Source organism: Chiloscyllium plagiosum, chromosome 29, assembly GCF_004010195.1.
Source record: "Chiloscyllium plagiosum isolate BGI_BamShark_2017 chromosome 29, ASM401019v2, whole genome shotgun sequence".
Lineage (NCBI taxonomy): Eukaryota > Metazoa > Chordata > Chondrichthyes > Orectolobiformes > Hemiscylliidae > Chiloscyllium > Chiloscyllium plagiosum.
Window position 1 is genome coordinate 36527743 of NC_057738.1, and position 19130 is coordinate 36546872.

A 19130-nucleotide genomic window follows, 5' to 3' on the forward strand; every position below is an offset into this window, starting at 1 on the left:
CCCCACACCTCAGGAGGGACATACTGGAGTGTGTCCAGCGGAGATTCACACAGATGATTCCTGGAATGGTAGGTCTAACATATGTGGAACGGCTGAGGATCCTGGGATTGTATTCATTGGAGTTTAGAAGATTAAGGGGAGATCTAATAGAAACTTACAAGACAATACATGGCTTGGAGAGGGTGGACGCTAGGAAATTGTTTCTGTTAGGCGAGGAGATAGGACCCGTGGACACAGCCTTAGAATTAGAGGGGGTAAATTCAGAACAAAAACCGCGGAGATATTTCTTAGCCAGAGAGTGGTGGGCCTGTGGAATTCATTGCCGCAGAGTGCAGTGGAGGCTGGGACGCTAAATGTCTTCAAGGCAGAGATTGACAAATTCTTGATGTCACAAGGAATTAAGGGCTACGGGGAGAATGCAGGTAAGTGGAGTTGAAATGCCCATCAGCCACGATTGAATGGCAGAGTAGACTCGATGGGCCGAATGGCCTTACTTCCACTCCTATGTCTTATGTCCTCTGGGTTGCAGGCTCGCAGGCCCTGTGGATTTTTCAATCCCATTAATTTCTCCAACACCCTTTCTCTACTAGTACAGATTTGGTTCAGTTCCTCCATCTCATTAAATCGTGTGTTCCCCAGCATTTCTGGTATGTTATTCATGTCCTCCTTCGTGAAGGCAGAAGTATGAATTTAGTTTGTTGGATATTTATTTGTTTCCCATTATAAACTGTTTTCTCCACACAATGGTCAATATAATCAATTGTGGGTTGCCATTCTCCTCTGATTTTCCAATGCCCCACCCCATTTCTCAGCAGCAATTTCAACCTGTGGAAAATTCTTGGAATCAGATGAAGAACACAAAAACCTCCTCAATAGAAATATCAATAGAAATCAAGCATATTCTTAGAAAACATAGCTCATCCCTGCATTTTCTTTTCAATGACTGTTTCTCATCCCGCAATACTGAATTTCTTAGCTCCCTGGAGATGCTTCTAAAAGGTTTGACACCAATACGTTTAATGAGTATAAATTACTAGAAGTGCACAATAGGTATGCACCTATTTCTGAGGCATTATTTACCCCCAGGACATTTGGAAAGACATAATACAAACAAACAGAAACAACATGGGTTTGCAAAAGGGAAATCATGTTTGACAACTTGCGAGCGTTCTTGGAGGATATCATAAGCAGAGTTGATAAAGGAGAACCGGTAAATATAATACATTAGGAATTTTTCAGGTGGGAAAGAACTAACTAGGGGAGTTGTGCAAGGATCAATCCTAGGTCCTCAATTATTTACTATCTGTATTAATGATTTGGAGGAAGGGGCATCATGTAATGCAAATTTGCTGGTGATAGAAAATGGGTGGGAGGGTATGTTATGATGAGGTAAGCTGCATAGGGGTACAGATAAATGGAATGAGTGGGCAACATCTTGGAAGGTAGAATTTAACATAGGAAAGTTTGAGGTCATGTACTTTGGTATGAAACGTCAAAGGCAGATTATTCTTCAAGTGGAGAGAAACACCAAAATAAAAAGGACAGTGCAAAGGAATGTGGGTGTGTTTGTGCATGAAACTCAATGTTAGCAAGCTGATGTAGAAAGTAATGAAAATGACAAATGGAATTGTTTCTTTTATTGTTGGGGGTTTGGAGTTCAAAAACAGGGAAGCCTTGTTACCACTGCACATAGCGTTGGTGAGCCTGCACCTGGGATACTGCATAAATGTTTGGTCCCTGTATTTAAAGAAAGGCACACTGGCATTGGCAGTAATTCAAAAGTGGTTTACTAGGCTGATTCCTGGAATGAATCAAGAACTAAAATAGCTTAGGTCTTTGTTCATTAGCGTTTAGAATGAGGGCTGATCTTATTGAAACATTCAATTTCTGAGGGAGTTTAACAGGTAGGTGTTGAGATGTTGCCACTAGTGTGGGAATCTCATAATTAGGGGCATTACTGCAGAATAAGGGAATATTCATTTAAAACTAAGGTGCAAAGAAATTTCTTCTCCCAGAGGGTTGTGGATATCTGGAATTCTCTACCCTGAGACTATTACAGGTTAGATCACAAAGTACTTCAGAGATGGATTGATTAATTGAAGAAAGGTCAGGCAGTTGATAGCGATACGGAGTACAAACAGAAGAGGAGTAGTGATCTGAAGCAGATCAACAATGACCTTGTTAAATGGCAGAGCAAGGAAAAGGGCTGAATGGCTTACTGTCGCTTCTATTTATAATGTTCTTATGAAATAGGATACATAATCATTTAGCTTTTTCTAAAACAAAAGCACTCAGGACAGGCTCCAACAGCACACAAATTCCTCAACATCTAAGACAAAGCATTACAACCATTGGTTTTATTATATAAAAATCATTCACCCCCTTCACCGCTGCTGCCATCTGGGAAATGCACAATTGCCATAAACATGCCTGTATCAGGACCACGTGCAGGCCATTCAATCCCTTGAACCTTGTGCCCGATTCAAATAAGATCATCGAATGGATTTCTCAAATCCAAAACCTCAACCAAATAGAAGGGCAGGGTCAGCAGGCACACAGGAAGGCCAGCTACAAGAAACTCTGCACCAAGTTACACTTTAAGCTTCCAATTCAGGACATCAATGATGCCCTCACTGTCACTGGGATAAAGTGCTGGGACCTTTCTCCCTCCTTTGACAGTATTCTCTCTCTCCCCCCACCCAACCCCAACCCCACCACCACCCACCCTATTACAAAATCTCCGAAAGGAGAATCAAAGCCACACGGACTGGAGCAACTTAAGGTAGTGGCTCAGCACCCCCCTCCATATTGAGGATTAGGGACAGGCAGCAAGTGCTAGCTTTACCATTCAACTCTCATTTTCCATTAACACAGGATTACCAATTTTTCATTGACACCTCAAAATAAAAAACTTAAATGAATACAAGATTATTGCCTGATTTATGTTTAAAAGTAATTTTAAACAGTACATAATGAGAACTTAAGAATTCGAAGGCAGTCATTCAGCCCCTCGATCCTGTTCCGCCATTTAATACAATTGTAGCTGATCTAATCTCAGTTCCATTCCACTCCACTTGTCAGCCCATTCTCCATTATCCTTTATGCCAATCTACTCAAGTCACATGTAGCTATTTTAGTTTTATCAGAGAACGATAAATGTTTATCTGTTCTCTCGTTGAAATTGCAACCTTAATATTTTTGCATAACCTTTTCTGAATGTCACTAGCAAAGATTCACAGCCCAAAGCAGGTACAGCATCCACTTTGAAACTGGTGGACAGGTCAACACACAATTATTTATTACTATTCCCTTATTGGTGGGCTATTTCAAAACCCTGAATCTAGAAACACCCATGTCACTCGGGACATCACTTGCTAAGCACCTTTGTTGAGGGTCAGATATGTCACCTACTTGCTTCAAATGGTCACAAAGAGGCAGTTTTGAATATGAAATGAAAGAGGCACTTTTGATAAAATGCACTCCAAAAATAGAGAGAAGTATCAAGGATCCGTACAGCATAAAGTCCTTAAGATAAATCATTTATTGATGCCAGATCATCATCAAAGCTTGAGATTTGCTTTTTTTTAAAATGGGGAGGGGCAGGGAAGGGGAGGTGGGGAGAGTGCAAAAGAAAGCATTTAAAATTTTCAAATTACTGCTAAAGAATTGCGCAGAAAAATGTATTCTTGTAATTTCAGATGAAATTTGAGTCAGTGAAATTACAATCCACAGAAAGCGATCTTACTAAAATAAGAAAAATGATCAAGAACTGTTACCTTCTTCCAACAGGGTCCATTGTTCATTCTCAAAAGTAAAGAGACTGTTGTTACCATTCAGTTCACTTGCTGGACAGCTGTCACTCTCCAGGCATTTCTCAAGAGAGATTTCCAGTGCTTTAGACATCATCAGAATCTAAAACCTGCTAAAAGGGCAGATGACATTGCCCAGAAACTGGTGCCATCCTTTTGCACTCTTGAGAAATGAGTGGCCAGTTTAACGTTAAGTTTTCCTCACCAAACACAAAGACAGACATCTTCAAGACAGAACCATCTAAAAATGGTGAGTGACCAGTATGGTTACAGAACAGGTATGGTTAATCCATTGTTTCAAAACAGACTGAGGGATGTCAGATTCCGAGCCACTACAATAAACATATTTTGCAGCACATCGTTCATGAACCTAATTTGAAGGAATACAAATGTTAACCAGAAATAATTTCACTGTGACAAACCACTTTTTCCGACATGATAATTGATCTTGTTAAACACCATCTAGAATTCAAAACTTAAAGCTTCACCCCTACAATCCAAAGTAAAATGGCACAATCTACATGCCATAGCAACCTCATGAGGAAGCATGTAAAAGGTGTGTTGTAAACAAGACCCACCCTACAAAATCACTAGTGGTAATTCTTTTTCAATAATCATCTTTCTGCACTGATGACATGCAGAATTTTGGTTTGGAAGACTTTTCAGAATAAGTTCCTTAAATAGTCAAAGTGGATGACTTAATGTCAGTAAAATCAATTTAGTGCATGAAGGTATTTGCCTTTAAATGTCACGAGTCTGTCACCAGTAACATTTGCTACAAGCAACTATGTAATCAGAGAAATTACTGCTCTCAGATAAAACCATTTCAGCTAGCTGGCTGAGCACGTACAAGCACAGTCTCGGTTTATTGTTCCAACAATTTTTCAGTCACTCTCTACAGCAATGCATTTGGACAATAAGAAAGTCAGACAATGTCTCACTCTATAGCCATTTATTTTGCTCGAAGGGAGCCCAATGCTAATGCACAATTCAGTGGGAAGTTGAGCTGAAGTTTGGTAGTCTGACCATATCCATGTGGGGCCAAGGGCTTACCTGCAGAGTTATCCAGGTGTTACACACCATAGCCTGATTGGACTGACAGCCAAAGGGTCAAATCCTATAAGATACCAGTTGAGATCAGAGGTCATGGAAGGAGTGAGCCACAACTAAGGATGGAGAGTAAGCTTGGGTTGGACAGGTAGACAAAACTGCTTAAAATTTCAATGGGTTCACAGATTTTAGAAATTACAACATAGAATAGCAACTTTAGAGTTCAACTGCACGACTTTGGCTCATTATAGATGACACCTTTAATATGTAAAAATCACAAAACACCAGACCATAGTCCAACAGGTTTATTTGGAAGTGCTTCATCAGGAGCAGTGCTCTGAAAGCTAGTACTTCCAAATAAACTTGTAGGATCATAACCTGGTGTTGTGTGATATTTAATTTTGCTCACCCCAGTCCAATACAAGCACCTCCACACCTTTAATGTTGACACTATTTCAGTAGAAATGGATACTTGTTGTCCTTTTCTACACGTTAGTCCATGTGACATATGCCATGAAGATAGGGCTGTTTTTAAGACAGAAGTCTTTCAGTTTATTTATGACACTAGCTGTTTATACAGTTATAATATCATGTACTTATGATTAGGACCATATTCACTAAGTTTAGAAGAATGAGGGGGGGTCGCTCAGAAATCTATAAAATTTCCATCAGGACTAGACAAGGCAAACACAAGAAAGATTTTCCCGATGACCAGGTAGCCCAGAACCAGGGAACACAGTCCAAGGATACAGTGTGGCCCATTTAGGACTTAGATGAGGAGAAATCATAGAATCATAGAGTCATACAGCACAGAAACAGACACTTTGGATGTTTTCACCCAGACAGTTGCAAGCAGTGGAGCTCAAAACATTAAATGTTTTCAAGAGGATGTTTTAGTTCTTAGGGCTAAAGGGATCAAAGGGTATGGGGCAAAAGTGGGAACTAGGGATTGAGTAGGTTGCTCAGCCAAAAGGTGATCATATTGAATAGCAGAACAGGTTTGAAGGGCTGAATGGCCTAATACTTTTCCTATTTTCGATGTTTACACACAAACACACACACACACACACACACACAGTCTGAATTCTGCGCTTAATGACATTATTGTCTGTTATAAACATACATAGTTGACTGACTGAACACACTACACTAACTCCATTACACAGAGCATGAAGGCAGGTCAACTTTATTCTGAAACAACTGGAAGATTAGTAGAGGTCTGCAGCCTCAAGGCATGGTGGATGAAACAGATGAAGCAGATAGGGAGAATCCATTCCTACTCGTACAAAGAATAAGTACGAAAGGGCATATATTTCAACTGATCTGGAAAAGAAGCAAGGAAAATCATCTTCACTCAGGAAGTAGTTCATGTATGGAATTCACTGCCTGGAATGTAGTGGAGGAAGGTTCAATTGAGGCATTTAAGGGGACGATTATTTGGATAAAAATAAATGTCCAAGGTTCTAGAGAGGAAGGAGATTGGCATTAGGTAATAGCGCCAATTTAGTGAGCCAGTATAGGCACAATAGGCTGAATGGCTTTTTATGCCGTTACACTTGCGATTCTGTGATCATGCATCAGGTAATGGCCTTAAAAAAAAAGGTACAAGCCTGACTGGTAATGTAACAAAGAACCAACTGCTTCATGTTTTGGAATGAGAAAGAACCAAATCAGTAAATGTGGACACAGACCTGCACTGAGTCAGCACTTCTACTGAGCCAAGTAGAACACTTCATACACTGAAATGTTATTTGTCAGATAATGGCAACAGAAAATATTAAACTTGCATCACTGGAACCACAGAACTGTTTAAGAGGTTTTAAAAGGCATCAAAATGAAAAGAAACAAGGTTCAGCCCCATTTTTGAAATAATTCTGTTCTAGTCCCTATGTATGGTTTTTGCTCACAGGAAAGTAGCCAAAGGATACTTTATTCCACTAAGCCATCAGGAATACATGTTTGTTTTCATCTAATACCTGCCAAAATGAATCTATAAGAATTCCTGTTCAAACCAAAACTCTCAATCGTAAAACAAAATGCAAAATATTTAAACCTGCAACGTAACTCATGACAGAAATCCTGTCTTGATCCACGGAGTTTGGGTACAAAATGTTCTATCACAATTTTAGGGACAAAATAAAACAAATTTGGCATTAAGAATCAGGCGTGATTCCATGACTAAAGCACAAAATTTGATCACAATGGTCCCACCCAATGACATATTTGGAAGTAATGTCCGTTAAATATGAACCATAAAGACATGACTGAATTACATTTGTGACTCATCTCCTTAGGATATAAATTATTGCATAGCTTTGTTTAAACAAAATCAGCACAAGGTTCATTCCTTTGTTCCTCACCATGGCCAACAGAGGAAGAAGCCGAATAAAAACAAGCAAAATATTGCAGGTGCTGGAAATCTAAAATATAGAGAAAATAAATTGCTAAGAATACTCAACAGTTCTGGCAGATGTGCGAAACGTACTAAGGAACGAGAGTTCCACCATTCAAGAACATCGCGACTGATCTGATGATAACCTTAACTCTGCATGCCTGCATAACCCAGATAGTCTTTCAGACTCTTGGTAATCAAGAACCTATAAGCCTTGTGGGCGGCACGGTGGCACAGCGGTTAGCACTGCTGCCTCACAGCGCCAGAGACCAGGGATCAATTCCCGCCTCAGGTGACTGACTGTGTGGAGTTTGCACATTCTCCCCGTGTCTGCGTGGGTTTCCTCCGGGTGCTCCGGTTTCCTCCCACAGTCCAAAGATGTGCAGGTCAGCTGAATTGGCCATGCTAAATTGCCCATAGTGTTAGGTAAGGGGTAAAGGTAGGGGTATGGGTGGGTTGCGCTTCGGCAGGGCGGTGTGGCATTGTTGGGCCGAAGGGCCTGTTTCCACACTAAGTAATCTAATCTAATCTAAAAATATTGAAAGATTCTGCATCCAAGATTCTGAAACGAAGAGAAAGAGTCAGAAAAGGAAATGGAACTGACCTGAAGCAAGTACAATGGTGATGCAGATACAAATGAGTGAGCTTACAATTGGAGTGAAAAAGGAACAACTCTTTAAAATGTCCAAAATAGGGAAGAATGGGGGAATGAGACCAGTAAAATTACTGCAGCATCAACAAAGGCCTCTTTTGCATTGTAACCATTTGGTGATTCTAGACTGAAATGAGAAGGTCCCATTGTCAGTCTCTCTCTGGATGGCCACATAATGAATTCCTATCCCTGGATTCTTTACCAGATCGTGTTGCAATTAGGAACGTGAGTGACAACATTGATCTGTATATATTCAATCTTCTCAACACATTGCACCACACAGATAGAGTCCAAATCACCTCTTTGCAACATCCTTCTTATCGTAATCCACATTTGATTGTGCCAACTTATGGCTGCACACATGGCATTGCACCACCACGCTTGGAGATCACAGCCAAACCCATAAGTAAACAAATGATTCAGAGTCATACGTATCTTAGATTAACTCTGGCTCGAATAACTCTCTGCTCAATGAAAAAAAATACTGTTAATGGCAGGCTCCCTAGCAACCCGAGAGATAATCATGAATAATGCAAAGCCAGTGCTTGGAATTCACTGGCTAATAACTACTTCTCAATTTACCCAAGTAACATTCACACCACACAAGTGGCAGGCATGACCATCGCCAATAACAGACATAGGAGAAAGTGAGAACTGCAGATGCTGGAGATCAGAGTAGAGATTGTGCTGCTGGAATAGCACAGCAGGTCAGGCAGCATCCGAGGAGCAGGAGAATCAACGTTTCGGGCATAAGCTCTTCTTCTTGAAAGGTTTATGCCTGAAACATCGATTCTCCTGCTCCTCGGATGCTGCCTGACCTGCTTTGCTTTTCCAGCACCACACTCTCAACTCCAATAAGAGACAGACAATCTAACCACCGCCTCTTGACATTCAATGGTGTTACCATTACTGAATTCCCCACTATCAACATCCTGCAGGTTACCATTGATCAGTACTCACCACATAAATACAATGGCTACAAGAGCAGGTCAGAGGATAGGAATACTTGAACAACTTACCTCCTGATGGAATACTCCCCACTTGCCCGGATGAGTGCAGATCCAACTTTCAGGAAGCTTGACAACATTCAGGACAAAGCAGCCTGCTTGATTAGCACAGCATCCATTCCCTCCACCACTGGCCCTCAGTGGCAGCTGTGTGTACTACCTACAAAATGTACTGCTGAAATTCAAAAGATCCTTATACAGCACCTTCCAAATCCACGATTGCTTCTGTCTAGTAGGACATGGACAGTAGATATTTGGGAATACCAACCACCTGTAAGCTCCCCTCCAAGCCATTCACCATCCTGACTTGGAAATATTAACATTCCTTTCATGTTGCTCGGTCAAGATCTTAGAATTCCAATTCTAATTGCATTGTGGGTTTACCAACAGCACAGACAGCAATGGTTCAAGAAGGCAGCTCACCACCAGCTTCAAGGACAACTAGGGATGGCCAATAAATACAGGTCCAGCCAGCGATGCCCATCTTCCACAAGTGAATTAAAAATAGCTGCTAGCACCAAACACTTATTCATTCTGAAATCTGATTCAACTACTGAGTCCACCACTTCAAATGCTTTTTGCATGTTTTATTTCAGGAGTCACCTAAACATTTTGTAACAATTTCGAAGAGAAATTTCACATCCTGAAGTTCCATTAGCAAGTCAACTCGTCATTGGAATGCAGCCTCAAGAGATATCACCAGATATCAAGAACAATTATTTAAACACATTAGGAGATTTGAAAGTGAGCATGATTCACACAAGGGAAGGTGCTCAGCACAAGTTCAGAACTTATAAACCATAAAAGGCAATATTTACAGAGCCAATCAAATCCTTCAAGGTTAGTCTCAATCACTAACCAAAACTGTTCAATACACATCAATGGATTAACCTGTCAATAGGAGACTGCTACATCTCACTAGGGTAACATGCTGCAGTAATCAAGACTTTTCCCCAAGTCATCACAAAAGTTAAAGATTTTCTAAAAGTACACAAATATCCCAATTTACATGTCTCTTTACGTTCAGGTTAACAGAAAGCATGGACCAGGTTTCCATATTTAACAATTATTTCTAATAATTGCAATTATAGCTACAGTTAAACAATTATGAACTGCTGACATAACTTTAATAGTTAGAACTCTAAAATCCTTATAAAACTCTAAATACATGCAGAAGAAAAGTAGTTGCCAGGGGTGGAAGGAGAGACTGCGAAAGCATTTCAATGGTCCCTGCCCACAGGGTTTGCTGAGAAAATCCTTTTGGCTTGTGAAGCTCTGCTGCTCCTCGATCTTCCTACCCCAAAGACTTCCACTCGTTTGCAGGAAACACAGGGCGATTGGTTCACAATATCTCTGACATATTGATTCAGAGCCACAGCTTACAGCAACCGATGAAGGAAGTACACTGGCTTTCTTCAGGCTTGAGTGGTACAGTGGTTACCACTGCTGCCTCACAGCGCCAGGGACCCAGGTTTGATTCCAGCCTCAGGCTCGTGTCAGTGTGGAGTTTGCACATTCTCCCTGCATCTGTGTGGGTTTCCTCCAGGTGCTCTAGTTTCCTCCCACAGTCCAAGGATGTGCCAATTAGGTGGATTGGCCGTAGTAAATGTGGCGTTACAGGAATAGGGTGGGATAGTCTCTGGAGAGTTAGTGCATACTTGATGGGCTAAATGACCTCTTTCCGCACTATAGGGACTCTATGATTTTCTGAGAAAACAAGAGCTTCTTCCTTTATGGAGGTCCAATGGCTTCTTATCAAACAAACATTCATACCCCAAGCTGTTCAGCTCCCCGAGAACCAATCACAGTCACATAGAAGGCCTAAGTGGACAAATGGTTACCATTCAGCTACTTGTTGTTAACCAAATCTCCCTTTGTACATAACTCATGGCTGCAGCTTGTATGGGGTAACATCTCCTACTGCTTGAACAAACAGGTGCGTAAACATTACTTGCAATGAGTGTCAGGTGACTTGCCTCTCTTAAAAAAGTGTGGTAATCATTTTCACAATACTTGTTTTTATTAAGCGAAGAGTCCATTTCCCATTTCAGACAACAGAAACACGAACCAATAAAAAGACATGGTCATTAAAGTAGACACAAAGTAACTTTCACATTTTCCCAGCTCTAACGACTACATTGGATGTCCGCAACTGAAAGGTATTACCAGATACTTTAATCACCAATTCATCAGTTGATTGAGACAACTCAGGGAAATAATGCAAATTCTATTACAGTGCATGGATAGGATAAATAGACAAAGGCTAAAACATTTTTAATTGATTAAAAACATCACATATTCATAGAAATTCACATAACAGAAGGAAGCCAGTCAACCCATTCTGTCTGTTCCAGCTGAGCAAGGAGGTATCCGTTTCATCCCATTTTCCACCACCTCCTAGCCTGCGAGGTTGCAGCATGCTAAGTGCACGTCCAAGGACATTTTTAATATTCATGTGCTGAGTTGATGCTTCTACAACCTTTTCTAGTAGAGTTCCAGATTTTTCTTCCCACCAAAACTCCCAAAATCCTTCCGCCAATGGCTTTCGACTTATTACCCACATTTGTTAACCTCTGCGCAAAAGGGAGTAGGTCAATCTGACCCACTCTTTCTTGGGCCTTTCTAATTTGACAGACCTTGACTCAGTCTCTCCTCAGCCTCCTCAAAGAAATAAACCCCAGAAATCCAATGTACACCCACCTCACAATTGAATGAATCAGCAATCCTTCCCATTGTACTATTCATCGAAAAAAAAAAATTGCTGCCTTACTACTCTTGGATAATGTAATATGAGAAAACATTGCATTAGAACTGGGGGAATGACAGAATGCATATCCATAGCAATTATATAGTGAGGTTTCATAATTATACATTAGACCTTCTCCAGCTGCTGAATATAATGCAATAATAAAGCAATGAACAGAAGTGACTAGATTCAATTACATCATTTTGTGGCAATGGTCAATCGTTTACCTATTGTTTAATTATGTGATCTTTTAATCACAGTAAAAATTTGCAATACTTGACATCTTAAGCCCACAGCTGCACGTCTTACCATAAAACATTTCTTTAAGGCAAGAAATGTGGACGGAATTATATTGATATCGTATGCTGGAGTGAAAATATCCTTGTCAAGTTCTGAAATGATCAACCTTAACTGCTTTTAGACACTTACATAACACCCACTTACGGCTATTTTACACAAAACCCATCAAGACAGAGCTGTAAGCAATTATTTTTTGTGGAAGGTATGGAAGAATAGCATCAATTTTAAAGCATATAGCTTCAATATCAAAGATTATTCTAAATTCCTTCTAATCTATTTCTGACTACTCTACACAACTGCAATTTCTCTCACAGGATATTGATCAAAAATTAACATATGGGAAGTGCTTGAAACAATGCTGAGAATGCAAGATGTCACTGTATTTCACATAAAATGCAGCTAAACACATCATGATGAGGTTTGGCACAAATGCCAAAAAATCCTTGCCACCACATCCAGGCTGCTGATAATGAAGCATCTGCTACTGCCTGACACTTTGCAAGAGGAGAAATGTTTTCCCCCTTGCTTCTGATGATGCCCTGCTCAGTCGCACAGATAATAGACATCGATTGAACAAAGCTATGTGCGCTACCAGTTCACACAGTTCACACCCCACATGATGATCTTAAATGCCTGACCAAATCAACAATCAAATAAACCAGGGGAAACATTACCATCAGCACACTCTTCATAGTACCAGTCAAGCTCATAATAGTCCTCCTTCACAAATCTCTGCATACTCAATGCCCTTCAAAGATGATTCAGCTACTTCACATGCTGAGGTCAAGAAAAACGCAGCCAGGACAGTCTTCCAGCTCCACACAGCAAGTGATTCAGGTGGTAATACAAGATCCAAAGTAAAAGACACATAGTCAAAGGTACACTAACGGGAGTAGAATAAAAAGACAGAGATGCTCATACAGAATTTTCAGGGAGGGAGGAGGGTTCGGAAAAAAAAGTGCATCCATCTGCCAGAAACTCAAATCACATGCTGTGCAGCAAATGGTTTTAATTGAGGAGCTTGGGTAGGTGTCTGAAAGGCGTCCTATCATGTAGCCTCAGTCTGCTGCATCCAGCCTACGTCAGAGACACACACCACTGCCAGGCAGTAACTGTTCCACTGAAGAACAATCCATCTCATTTGTAGCTGGTTGCCAGGGTGACAGGCTCAGAGATGATGCAGGCCAATTCCCTACATCCTCCCAGGTCTTTTTTTTTTTCCGCACATCTAGGGGCGAGTCAAATGCTAGAAAATTCGCTAGACATGTTAAAAGATGTGGATTTGTGAACCTTATACCTTGTCTAAACAGAGCATCAACATTGTGGATGTCTGAAGAAAGAGTGTGCAAGATAGTTAGGTAATTCTCTCTCTTCTCAATACAGACTAAAAAAAAGAACTGCGGATGCTGGAAGTCAGAAACAAAAACAGAAATTGCTGGAAAAGCTCAGGTCAGGCAGCATCTGTAGAGAGAAATCTATTAACATTTTGAGTCAAGTGACCCCTTCCTTGGAACTGAATTCTGAATTTTCCAGCAATTTCTGCTTTTCTCTCTTCTGTCCCACAAGCAGGTTTCAAGTCCTCATTGCTGACTTGGAATTCTTTTCCTTCGCATTTACATCTGTTGAGCAAAGTATTTTAAAGGTTTCATTTAAAGTGAAGCTCAGTCCAAGACTCCTACCTGAAGCTGGCATTCCAGCCAGTCAGCCAGAGCCACATCTCCACTGTCTCAAAACAGTCACACGCACAAGGACAGGTACTGTTACAGTATTATCCCAGGAGTTTAAACAAGAAAGGGAGTGGCATTCCTATTGCACTTCTCATAACCAATGGATGCCTCAAAATGCTCTACATCCCAGGAAGTACAGTCGCTGTTGTGATGCTGAAAATGCAGCAACTAATTAGCATTCAGCAAACTTGCATAAACAGAAATGTGCTCAGGTTTTGCGGCATTGATTGTGGGGAGAAATATCAAGCAAAAGGCTGGAAAGAATTCCTCTGCTCTCCTCCAAAAATGGTGGTGTGGGTTCTTTCAGATCCACCCAAGTTGGCAAACAAGGCATTGGTTTGACATCTCATCCAAAAAAATAGCAGCCCCACTATTTACATCTTTACTCTTTATATCTCTACACTGTTAAAAATCACAACACCAGGTTATAGTCCAACAGGTTTAACTGGAAGCACACTAGCTTTTGGAGCACTGCTCCTTCATCAGGTGACAACCATCTGATGAAGGAGTGGCGCTCCGAAAGCTAGTGTGCTACCAATTAAACCTGTTGGACCATACCCTGGTGTTGTGAGATTTTTTTTTTAAACTTTGTACACCCCAGTCCAACACCGGCATCTGCAAATCATATCTCTACACTGGAAGGGTCAGCAAGGATTGTTGAGCCAAGCCCTGGACTGGGAAGTGAATATTCAATTCAATTCAAAGCCAGAAGGAAGAACCCAAATCTTTCAAATGTCATACTGAACTTAGGTGGGTTGACAAACACATTAGGCACCATGCGCAAATCCAAGTGATAGACAACTACCCATTCAAGGGAGTTTGCCTGATATTCATGGAACAAAGCACCCCAAATCAGGCAAGGGAAAATAAAATGCACCAATAAAAGCCCATACCTCAGTCCCGTGTGGAGAAACGAAGGGGGCGACTGACACAGGGGAGTTATTATCGGAGTCTTTCATCTCCATGTGCCCTTCTCATAGTGTGATATAGAGATCAGCAGCAGAAAGTCTGCACAAATATTCAAAACTTGCACTTTTTTTAAAAAACCCATTCACAGAATGGTGGGCATCACTGACTAGGGCAGCATTTATTGCCCTTCCCTCATTTCGTCAAGAGTTAACCACATTGCTGTGGTCTGGAATCACACATCGGCCAGACAAGGTAAGGATGTCAGACTTCTTTCCCTTAAGGACATTAACTAACCAGATAGGCTTTTATCACAATCAACAACGGTCATGTCGTCATTAAGCTAGCTTTTCATTCTAGATTGTGAATTCGAGTTTTGCCATTTGCCATGGTGGGATTTGAACCCAGAACATTAGCCTGGGTGTTAGTTCAGTAACATCACCACCTCCCCACAACTATAAGTATTCACATTGCAAGCCAGTCCATGGCATTAACATTTCTGTTCACACGTGACAGAGGGAAAATGTTAGAGGGAAGCAAACACGTTACAAGAGAACCAGACTATGAAAGATATGTCATCTCTTGTTTCCAGTCAAACATGTTAATGTTTAGTTTATTCTACTGTTAAGGTTAAATATAAAAAGGGTGGAAAGTATTAAGTATCCAGTTAATGTTTGAAGATCTCTCAGGAGCCTGGCTGAGAGGTGTGGAGACTAAAGGTCCAGGCAACAGGACATGGAGAGGGTCATCTAATGAATTTTGCTAAAACGTGGCTGCAGACAGCCTGTTTGCAAAGTGATATGGTGACAAAATGGTTAGTCTGGCAGTTCATCCCTCAATTTCTCCTCGTAATATAGCATGAGCAACCATTAGGTTTTGCATGTTGCTTAAGGAATTGGACTCAATTTAGATAGTGTGCACGAAATCTATGTAAATATTTGGAGAGGTGGCAATCTCTACTGCCTTCCAAACTCCACATGCACATCAAAAGGGTGTGGGGGTAGGGGAAAACAGATGCCTCAACATTCTCCAACACTCACTTATGACTTCAAGCAGCTGGTTTGGCATATGGAGTTGCCACAAAGAATCGTAATTCACTAAGAAGGGAAAAGCTAAGAGAGGGGGCCATCGGGTTGAAGAACAGCTTCTTCCCTGCCATTATTAGACTGAATGGCCTAACTTCAAATAATGTTGATCTTGCTTTGCACACCTCCTGTGCAATTGTAACCTGTCTGATTTGCTCTAATGCAACACAATGTTTTTCACCGTACTTAGGTACACATGTCTACAATAAATCAAATCAATTTAGATCTTTGGGCTGGTGTGACACAGCAGTACCAGCTCTTGCAAACGCACAAAGACTGGAGCATGGCAGTAAGGGACAGGGTGAGGGAGTGGGGAGGGGTTGTGATATTATTGCTAGATTATTTACACAAAGGCCCTGGTGGTGTTGTGGGGATCTGGATTCAAATTCCATAACAGCAGATTGTAGAATTTAAATGCAATAAATAATCTGGAATTTAAGAGTCTCATCATGACCACATGACCATTGTTGATTGTTGTAAAAAATAACTGAAAATGTGTTGCTGGAAAAGCGCAGCAAGTCAGGCAGCATCCAAGGAACAGGAAAATCGCGTTTCAGGCATGAGCCCTTCTTCAGGAATGAGGAAAGTGTGCCCAGCAGGCTAAGATAAAAGGTAGGGAGGAGGGACTTGGGGGAGGGGCGTTGGAAATGGGATAGGTGGAAGGAGGTCAAGGTGAGGGTGATAGGCCGGAGTGGGGGTGGGATATATTTCCCTCCCCTCCCCTATCAGCATTCCAATCAAGACCACTCCCTCCGGGACTCCCTCGTCAGATCCACACTCCCCACCAACCCAACCTCCACTCCCGGTACTTTCCCCTGCAACCGCTGGAGGTGCAAGACTTGCGCCCACACCTCCCCCCTCACCTTCCTCCAAGGCCCCAAAGGAAACTTCCATATCCGCCACAGATTCACTTGCACCTCCACACACATCATCTATTGCATCCTCTGCACGGGAGTGGAGGTTGGGTTGGTGGGGGGTGTGGACCTGACGAGGGAGTCACTGAGGGATTGGTCTTTTCGGAACGCTGATAGGGGAGGGGAGGGAAATATATCCCTGGTGGTGGGGTCCGTTTGGAGGTGGCGGAAATGATGGCGGATGATACGCTCTATATGGAGGTTGGTGGGGTGGTAGGTGAGGACCAGTGGGGTTCTGTCCTGGTGGCGGTTGGAGGGGCGGGGCTCAAGGGCGGAGGAGCGGGAAGTGGAGGAGATGCGATGGAGGGCATCGTCGACAATGTCTGGGGGGAAATTGCGGTCTTTGAAGATGGAGGCCATCTGTGTTGTACGTATTTTGAACTGGTCCTCCTGGCGGGAAGTGGAGGAGATGTAGTGGAGGGCATCGTCGATCATGTCTGGGGGGAAATTGTGGTCGTTGTAAAAACTAATCTGGGTCACTAATGTCCTTTGGGGAAGGAAACTACTTAGTCTGACCGACAGTAATGTGATGGACTCTGGCCCAATAAATGCTGGTCCAACCAGTGATGCCAACATCATGTGATTGAATAAAGAATCCAAATAAGTTTGTAGAACTTCATAATCTAGAAGGTGGCAAGATGTGAGACACATCTGGGGCAGTGCCACGACACTCGGGAAGATTAGTGCCCAATCACCTGCCTTGGACCTTACACAGTAGAAGCCTCAATATTTGCAATGAAAAGGCATCATCATACCACAGGAGAAGACCTCATGGTAGCAGTAGACACAAGTAGGTTGGGGTTAGAGGAGCACTAAACTTTGAATTAAGACTGATCCTCAGCAATGGTCAGTTTCCTTTATTCAAAAACTCAAGTTAGAAGGCATTATAGTGCAAATCGATGCATATAAATTCACAGTTGGCAACAAATTCTGCAGAAAGAAACAGCTGTGAACGCAGTACCCTTCTTAGAAGCTGGATATTGGGCTAAAATGGTGCATGCTTCTAACTAGAAGTTCTACTTTATTACAGAGCAATTATGGAGGACAATTCAAAGCTTCAAAAAGAAACTAGGAGATCATGACTAATTAACCCAGACTATTATGGAACCATAATTATGCAAACTTCATAGTTTAAAATACAAGTACAGTGTATCCACATTCAGAATTTTTCAAAAACACTGGCAGAATCCACACCAGGTTTACCTAGTGATTGGTTGTAGAGGTGATGACAAGGCTTACATTTTGAACTACAAGAAGCAATGTTGAAGGTCAAGAGCAAATCGGCTTATGATTCCTATCATTTGCATTGCTTCTTTACAGACGTTTAGTCAGTTTCCAAAATTCAAACCCATGTCAATTCAGAGGAATTCAACTCCCTCCAGGACTAATTCAAAACAGCTCTACAAAATTCATCACTATTAATGACCTACTTCCTCATTATTCAAAAGTTCTCTGCTCACTTTCACACTTATCCACCTCTTCCCCCCTTCAATCCAATCCACAATGCCTGACCTCAGTTCGAGTTGCTGGTAATCTTATCCTTTTTCAACCATTCATTCTTCCACTCTTCACCGTCACTTCAGGCTGGTTACTTATTCTTGCTCAAAAGGATACTCCTAACCCAGTTCATGATGAGGCAAGGCAAAGGAGGAAAGCAAACATCTCATCCCTGATGCCCAGGTCAATACTTACGTATTCTCCCCAATTCAGTTTGTGCTGGTACTGAGGACAATGGAGAGAAAAGCCTTCGTCAAATCCATCCTTGACCAGACATGGATATTGTTATCCAATGAAGGTCCACACTTGGTGAACACGAACAGATTTTGCTGAATGTAACTATTTATTACAGTGGTATAAGAGAACATCTCATCTGGAGTGCTGCAGACCCAAGCCCCAGTCACATTTGACCTGAAGTTACTATAACCTAATATACTATACACATGCTCAATAGATATTCATAGATTAAATGCATAATTCCCTTAACTTCAGAACTACTAGAAATCTGGGGTAGGTATAGAACAAGAAAGAGAGAAGCCATTGCAATGACAGAGGAATTGGCTAGGCATAGACTTTTCTTTTTATGACTTGCATTAATTTGTAAAACCAAACGGTACAAACAATTGATAGGTTCCAAAGAACATACAAGACTAAACTCAGGTGGCAAAAACTGAGTTTGGCACAAGACAGCAAGGCATTGATGCGCACGTCCAAATCCAAAGGCAATGCATACGACTTCAGGTGGATCCTGCTTTATTAAATCACAATGCTCCAATGGAAGCAACAGTATTGATTGCTCCTGGGAATGGATGCTGTCGGCCCAGGCTTAGGTGTTCCAGACAACTTTCCTTTTAAAATCTTAACAACTTGGTTATTTCTACCCATTGGAAGGATTGAAGAAAGCTGCAGTATTCCAGAGAGAGTTAAATCTGATAGCAGGTCAGATTTCACGGAAGACTGCACACTGCTTACCCAAAGATTATGTGTTCAACCCTAAAGTGGAACGGGAGAGCTCAAATACTCGATTCAAGTGCATAATCAGTGA

The 19130-nt window shown here is 41.6% G+C and overlaps 1 protein-coding gene across 8 annotated transcripts in view; it reads right to left on the reverse strand.

Moving 5' to 3' along the window:
• The window catches only part of trak1a (trafficking protein, kinesin binding 1a), a 202822-nt gene that overhangs the window by 61411 nt on the left and 122281 nt on the right, over nucleotides 1-19130 (reverse strand). Inside the window, exon 1 of one of the 8 annotated variants that reach the window (XM_043719538.1) lies at nucleotides 12631-12923. The exons of 5 other annotated variants lie outside the window; for them this stretch is intronic. In XM_043719538.1, coding sequence (XP_043575473.1) covers nucleotides 12631-12694 — 64 coding nt within the window. In that variant the 5' untranslated portion in view covers nucleotides 12695-12923. Of the gene's footprint in view, nucleotides 1-3776; nucleotides 4040-12630; nucleotides 12924-19130 lie in introns of those variants that run through there. 2 more of the 8 variants (XM_043719539.1, XM_043719536.1) reach the window with 2 other exon arrangements.